Source organism: Nicotiana attenuata, unplaced genomic scaffold (genome assembly GCF_001879085.1).
Source record: "Nicotiana attenuata strain UT unplaced genomic scaffold, NIATTr2, whole genome shotgun sequence".
Taxonomy (NCBI): domain Eukaryota; kingdom Viridiplantae; phylum Streptophyta; class Magnoliopsida; order Solanales; family Solanaceae; genus Nicotiana; species Nicotiana attenuata.
The window spans coordinates 91,349-98,971 of record NW_017672997.1 but is presented as its reverse complement, the minus strand read 5'-3'; the positions used below and the strand labels follow the sequence as shown (position 1 = coordinate 98,971).

The window sequence follows — 7,623 nt, the reverse complement described above, 5'->3', positions numbered from 1 at the left end:
CTCAAAGACAGTTGAATCTAACGTCTTAGATGAAGTTTTTATTTTTACCTACTCCTTTTGAATTTCTAGCTAATTACTTTATGCTAATTTAGTACTACTTTGTAGTAAAATATTAACCTTTGAATGAAAGTTTCTTCAAAGTCATAATCAAACTCGATTAATCGTTTTTTTATTCATGTAAACTAGGTAGTGTGAATTAATCATGAATGTATTTTTAATTAAGCCAATCACCTAGGTTTTCACCTCCTGTGGTGTTAGGGGATGTGGCGAGACCCCTACCTTGTCTATACCAACCAAAAAGGTACATAGGAGGGGGACATTGACCTAAGCTCCTTCTAATCCTGAAGAACATGAGGGGTTACAAATATTTACATCCCACTCATGTTCAACTACCAAAAGAATCAACTTACAAAGAAATTATCTTTGTCGTGCCTAATTCTAAAACTAGGTAATTGCCACCTATCTAGTTGAAAAGGCCCTTTTATATTTTTTTGAGAGTTGTTGGAAATGGTAAATGAAAGAACTTTCGCCCCAAATAGCAGCATTTTTGGCAAGCATGTCGGCTGCTTGATTTTCTTCCCAATTGTAGCAGTGTGCAATATTAACATATGTTTGCGTAAGAATCTGTCCAGTTTATGCGACCGGCTTCTTGAGTTTGAGATTATTTTTGTTGCCTTGTATCAACATGTTGACAATAATCTGTGAATCTAACTCCAATTCAATGTTGTTGTATCCTTGGCGGACGGCCCATTAGATTCCTTTTTTGCAGCCATAGCCTTAGCGGTATTGTTTGTATTACACGGGACGGGTAGAGACAAAGCCACGATCGGTTCACCTTGTTCGTTCCTGACTATTCTCCCTTTTCCTGCTTCACATGTTTCCTTGAAATATCTTCCAACTGTATATCACTTTGATCTTTCCAGGAGAAGGTTTCTGCCAGCTAATTTGTAGCATTCTGGAGGTTGGTCTCCATCTTTCAATCTTTTCACAGAACCTTGGCCAAGACTCTAGGTCATATCTAGATCTGCTTGTATGGCCCAGTTTATGTGCATTTCCATGCTCCTGACTTGAAATTTATTTTGTTCACCATACCTACTTGAACTCCAACTTATCCATATTTCCCAACACTCGGCCAAAGGGATAGCTCGAAGAATGAATTTGCGAATGTTGTTTTCTGATTTTGCGTCCCACCAGTTTTTAAAAATTCTCCTAATACTCCAGCTTTCATGTTTGATGCCCAGGGGGCTCCAAAAGCTTGCCAAAATCGTTAAACCGCTTCTCCTTCTATGAAGACATGTTGCATTGAGTCTTCCTTAGGATTGTTACAAGACTTGCATCTGGAAATAACATGGTTACCAAATTTAAAATAACTTCGTCAAAAGGAAGCTTACCAAGATATAGTCTCCAAGCGAAGAAAGAGATTTTGAAGGGAATGCAATTGAGCCACATGTTGTGAAGAGGTGGATTCTTCGATTTTTTACTCCTTATGGTATACCAAGCACTTTTGTTGGAATATTGACCATCTGTTGAGGCATCCAATGCACAGTCTTCTTTTGTCTGATCTCCACTTAAATGGCAATAATGTGTAAAGCAAACTGGTCGTTGAGAGTGTTGATAAGTTTGTCCATATCCCAGTTGCCCTCTTGAATGAATTCCTTAACTGTAGTGTTTTTTACTCTTTCTGCCATTTGGAAAAAGCTTGGCTAATGCCCCTTTGCCTGACCAGTTATCCCACCAAAAGCTGTTATTGCCCTCGTTAATATTCCAAATCATGTTTTCTTCCACTTTGTCTCTAATATGGGTCATATGTCTCCAAGCATGTGAGTTATCTGAGCACTTTTTTTTTACAAGGTGAGATCTGATGCTTTTAGCTCTAAGGTGGGTTGCCCATAGAGTATTTTAAGTTCTAAATCTCCACCACCTCTTCATGGCTAAAATATAACTAATATCCTCCATAGATCTTATGCTAATGACACCTTCTTCTTTTGGGAGGCACATGTTCCTCCAAGAACTCCAATGATACTTCTTTTTATCCGCTGAAGTGCACTAGAAGAACCTAGCCAAATACTTGTCAATCAAATTTAGGGTGACCTTTGGAGGATTCATAGCAGAAAGAGTGTAAATAGGGAGATATTGAAGGACACTTTTAATAAGTACCATCCTACCACCAGACGTAAGAAGCCTGCCATGTCACCCATTCAATCGCTTAGCCACTTTTGTCACCATTGGGTCAAAGTGAGAGAGTTTTTTTCTGCCCACATATAAGGAGCAGCCTAGATAGTTAAAGGAAAAACTTTTTTCCATGAAGCCCGTAACTGCTCTCATCCTGTTGATTATCTGTGCTCTTGCTTTCGGGTCCGTGAGAAAGAAAATTTTGTCGCCATTAACCTTTTTCCCTAAGGCTCTCTCATAGTTGCTTACTTTTTGCATAATCAATCTGACTGATTTGTTATTGGCAACATTGATGATTACAATATCATCTGCATAAGCCAAGTGGTTGATAGGATGACATCTTTGATTCATGTAAAAAGGAGTGAAATTTGGATCAGAATGAAGCTTATTCAAGGATCTGGATAGTACTTCTACAGCTATGATAAACAAAGAAGGTGACAGAGGGTCACCTTACTTCAGCCCTTGTGAAGATGTAAAGAATCCTCTCTTAATCCATTAATAACAATTGAATACCAGGCTTCAGACACCAACCTCAAGATGATATCTATCCATGTTTCCGCAAATCCAAACTTTCTCATAACAGAAGCTTAAAAGGTCCAAGACAATCTGTCATATGCCTTGGCCATGTCTAGCTCGATTACCATGTTACCACCTCTGTTGTCTTTGTTAATTCCTTGTATAATCTCTTGAACTAGCATCACATTCTCTGTAATGAGCCTTCCTTTAACAAAAACACTTTGATTGTCTGACATTAATTTTGGTAGAAGAGTGTTTAACCTCCCCACAAGAATTTTGGAAATGATGTTTGTACTGAAGTTGGTTAAGGTGATAGGTCTTAATTCTGAGAAATTGGTAGGGGACTCAGCCTTGGAAATTAAGAAAATGCAGGAGTGGGAATAAAATTTTGCAAGGTTGCGACCATTAAAAAGGTCTCGACAAAAGTTACGAGATCATCCTTAATAATTTCCCAACAAGTCTGGAAAAAAGTCCCATTAAAACCATCTGGACCCGTTGTACTATGTTGACTGAGGTTGAAGACTGCCTCCCTAATCTCATTGATTTCTGAAATGGCTGTCAGATAATCATTCTCTTCAGTAGAGATGACATTAGGAATGCAGTTCAGGATCTAGTTATTCATTGTAGGAACTTGAAGATTGAAAAGTTTCTCAAAATGCTTCACAACTGCCTTGGCAATCTTGTCATCCCTTTACACCTATTTGTCTCTACAATTTTTGATTCTATGGATGTGGAGTCTTCTTCTCCTATCTCCGAGGACACTGTGAAAGTAGTTGCTGTTGTAGTCACCTTCTTGAAACCATTTAGCTTTGGATTTTTGCCTTAGAATATTTTTCTGTTAACCCAGCCATTTAACATATTCCACATGAGCTTTGTTAAGCTCTTCCCTGCAATTCTCCGAGTTATGTTGAAGGTCCAACTCTTCAAGTTGTTGTACTTTGACTTCCCAGTTATTGAACTGCTCGTATATGTCGCCAATGTTTTCTCTAGACCACTGACTGAGACTTCTGGCCAGTGTTTGCAACTTAGTCTTTAATCTCCACATAGCATTTTCTTCTACCTAAGTGCTCCATGATTCTTGAACTACTTCCATAAAGCCAGGTTGTTGTACCTAAAAATTGAGGAACCTGAAATACTTAATAACCTCTTACTTGGATGTCTATTGTTGCACCAAGTATGTTTAGGTCCCACATAGCCAATATCCAAAAGTTCACATGTTTCCATGGTGGTAACAAAGTCAAAGCTTTTGTAATCTCTATAAGGACTACCTCCCAACTTCTTTACGACTCCATAATAACATTAAAGTCACCACCCATACACCAAGGCCCATTGATAATATTAGTGATGTTCTCTAAACCTTCCCATAGAGATTTTCTTTCTGTAGCACTGCACTTAGCATACACTACCATGACATAATTGTCATCACTTATACTGTTTCCTTTGAAACAAAGAGTAACTTGTTAATCTTCATTGGCAATTAGATCTGCTTGATAATTCCAAAAGCACTAGATTTGCCCACTGATAATAGCCAAACAGTGTTGAAAATCCAAAAACCTCTTGTAACCCTCAATTTTAATGGATTTAAGAAAGGCTCAAAGATAGGTACAAAATCGCAGTTGTTTATGTTAATTACGTTTTTCAAATGATGTATGGCCTTTTTAGACCTAACACCTCTTATATTTCATAATATGGCACTAATCTTTGGAAACTTGATTCTGAGTACCCTGTTTTTGTTCCTTCCCTCTTTGGGAAGGAGTGTCTTTTGTTTTGGATTTTTTCCCTGTCCTTTTTTGTCTGTTTTTTTCTTTCCCATCTTCTGGACATGAATTTTCCTCTGTTCTCACTTTCTCTTGCGACTTCTCGAAGCTACCTCTTTGCTTGTCTTCATTGATATTTGAAGAAATTGAGTCAGCTTCTTGTTGCTCAATTCCATCCTCCTGGTTGTTAGTGACCTCTTTGTTTTGGTCATCCCCAAATAGTTCTAACACCAATTTGATAAGAGGTTGGTTTCTTATTTCTGTGTCTATTCTGCTGGAAGGATATTGATGACTGTTGTGTTCCTTTCTCCCTGTCTTGTGGCTATCGTAGGCATCCTGATCTCTTCTATCATTCATTTCGTCCTGTTCACTTTCATACTCCTTATTTTCTGAACTCTTGGTTTTCTCTTCTGGAATTATGTGTCTTTCATTGTCTATATCAGTATTGTTGCTTTCAACAACCTCTTAAGATTGATCTGCTGTGTGATCCTTAGTAGAAGACTGGTTTGCCGAGTGTTCTTCCATGGACTTGCCTGTTTGAACATCTATATCCTTCATAACTTTCTGTTGTGAATCTGCCTCACTACCCAATATTTCATCTACTATCTTTTCTATGTGTGTGTTGCTGCCTGATTTTCTTGTTGATTTCTTTGTTAACTTTGCTCTGGCCATGTGTTATAGCTAGTATAAATAACACTATACTCTTTTTCCGGGGCATGTTTTTCTTCTTGTACTTTTTCTTTTTAGAATTGGTTCTATTCTTGATGGTTTGTTCTCCTTCCTGATTATGCTCCTACATCTTCTCTTTATTTTCAACAGACTGCTCACTTGCCCTTTCTTCTATGGTGTAACGACCCAAAATTCCTTTGAATGAGTCGTGATGGCACCTAGTCTCTAAAACTAGGTAAGCCTAACACATGCCAAAATGATAACAGGTCTTACTAAATATATTTTAATCATAAAACAGAAATTACTAAATAAACCAATAGTCTCAACATGATACGGTATCCCAAAACCGGTAGTACAAGTCATAAGCCCTTCTAGAAGTAATTAGACATATTGAATACATCACTGTTCCGGAATAGAAGGAAACAATGGAAATAAATACAATAGAGGGTGACTTCGGAGCCTGCGAACGCTCCGCAGGTGTACCTTGAAGTCTCCAGCCACAAAGCATAAGTCTCAAAACCAACTCGATCCGAAGTATCTGGTTCTGCACAAAAAAATGTGCAGAAGCATAGCATGTGTACACCATAGTAGTACCCAGTAAGTATCAAGCCTAACCTCGGTAGAGTAGTGACGAGGCCAGGTCAAGACACCCACCGAACATGTAAACCTGTGCAGGATATGACATAAAGCAACAAGGAAGGAATATCAAAATAATGCAGCAAACAAAAATCAAATTACAAACTACAGTAACGATAAGGGAGACACGAATAACAACGAGAAAAAACCAACTTATTAAGCAACATAGTTGGGGTACGGATGAAGTATAAATGTGCTCGAGTAGGGAAAATGATGTCAATTCAACCAATCAAATCATTTATAGTACACAATTCCAACAATCCCACTTCTCGTAATTTCATATTATAAATCACAACTTCCAGACCTTTAACACGCATGGCACCTTGTGCCCACATCTTTCCATCTCACTTCGTACGATAAAATCCACGTGCTACTCGGTACATAATATCCGTATCAAATGCTAATTAGGATGTTCAAGAGATTTTATTTATATATCATAAAGTAAAATTACAGTTTCTAGACCAAGTAGAAAATCAATGAGAAAGATGAGTTTGTTTTAGAAGTCATTTGGGTGAAGAAAAATATTATTTTCAAATAAAATACAGCATCGAATAAGCTATCGAATTTAATATAGAATTTATTAAATTAAAACCTAATAACAATCCCTTTTTAAGTAAAATAAAAACATCAGACAGGATAAGAGATTATGTTGAGAAATCAATTGAAGTAAAATATTACAGCTATTAGAGATAGCAAGTTCCGAATAAAACGTTTTAACTTAAAAGTCACACAAGGTAGCATAATATTAATTCATTTATTCAAAATCATTATATTACTAGCAACTCACCAAGACAGGAGGTAATGACTCAACATAGTAAACAATTCACCAGAATAATAGTATTAGGAAAAGAACTCAGGAAATGACGGCAAGGCAATAAGTCAATGACAATAACTCAATCCTCGAAAAACGGTAAAAAACTTGAAGTAAAAATTCTCATAGTCTCGTACGAAAGAACCGAAGCCAAAACGATAAAATGGGGAATACAAAACACAAAATATGTAGTGGTGCACAACCCGATCCCACCATATAATATCAATATCACAATTCGCCCTTATTCCATCCTATCGACTCACCCTTATTTTACATGTTACGGCGTGCAGCCTAATCCCACCGTACAATATCAATATCATGACAATAAACAAAGTATGCTGTGGCGCGCAACCCGATCCCACCGTATAATATCAATATCATAAATCGCCCTTATTTCGCCATAATAGTACACTATTATTTCACCTGTTGCGGCGTGCAACCAGATCCCACCGTACCATAACAATATCATAATATAAATATCCTCCCTTATTTCACCACCTCCCTTATTTCACCTATTGCGGCGTGCAACCCGATTCCCCGTACAGTAATCTAAATCAACAACAACAATTCTCCATTTACAAGAATTTATACAATCAAGGGTTTCAGTACACGACACCAAAGAAACCACATAAAACCGAAAGGATACAACAAACTTTACAAAAATGACAAGACAAGTAAGGTACGTGATAACTAAGTATGCAATCACAACAATTAGGACATGTAGCAGATAAGCAAAAGATCATAGAAGAAACACAACAATTAAGAGGTAACAAGACAATAAGTAAGGCAATAACTTCAACTAAGGCATATAAGGGCCAAAAACGAGTAAGAAGTACAGCAGGTGCTAACAGCGTTAAATATAGCACGTAAAAGTAGACCAACAACGAGATATCACATGTTATGACAATTCAATTAAAGGCATGAAAAGACGCTTGACAATCTAAACTGGTCAAATACCACATATAGACCGTGTATCCATTCGTCACCTTGCGTACACGGCTTTTACATAACAAGATAGCACAATTTATTCAATTCCTAAGGGGTAGTTCTCCCCCCCCCCCA

General features: G+C 37.4%; 1 protein-coding gene and 1 long non-coding RNA gene across 2 annotated transcripts in view; both read right to left on the bottom strand.

Annotated features, from left to right (window-relative positions):
- Positions 1 to 3,526: 3,526 nt before the first annotated feature.
- On the bottom strand, positions 3,527 to 5,117 carry LOC109215135 (uncharacterized protein PFL1235c-like). The gene is made up of 3 exons (XM_019379158.1): positions 4,979 to 5,117; positions 4,398 to 4,879; positions 3,527 to 3,748 (listed from the first exon to the last, which is right to left on the bottom strand). The coding sequence occupies exons 1-3, from the start codon at positions 5,115 to 5,117 to the stop codon at positions 3,527 to 3,529; spliced, it is 843 nt and encodes a 280-aa protein (XP_019234703.1).
- A 314-nt stretch (positions 5,118 to 5,431) lies between these two features.
- The window catches only part of LOC109215137, a 5,747-nt gene continuing 3,555 nt past the window's right edge, over positions 5,432 to 7,623 (bottom strand). Inside the window, exon 2 of the long non-coding RNA XR_002066315.1 lies at positions 5,432 to 5,781. This is a non-coding gene — a long non-coding RNA (uncharacterized LOC109215137). The remainder of the gene's footprint in view (positions 5,782 to 7,623) is intronic.

Excerpts from the sequence above, each read along its gene's own strand:
- LOC109215135 (XM_019379158.1), bottom strand. The coding sequence starts at position 5,117 with ATGGCCAGAGCAAAGTTAACAAAGAAATCAACAAGAAAATCAGGCAGC. Across the intron at positions 4,880-4,978 it reads GGATATAGATGTTCAAACAG|ACAATGAAAGACACATAATT; the intron begins GCAAGTCCATGG and ends ATACTGATATAG. Across the intron at positions 3,749-4,397 it reads AACAGGGTACTCAGAATCAA|GTAGAAGAAAATGCTATGTG; the intron begins GTTTCCAAAGAT and ends TGGAGCACTTAG.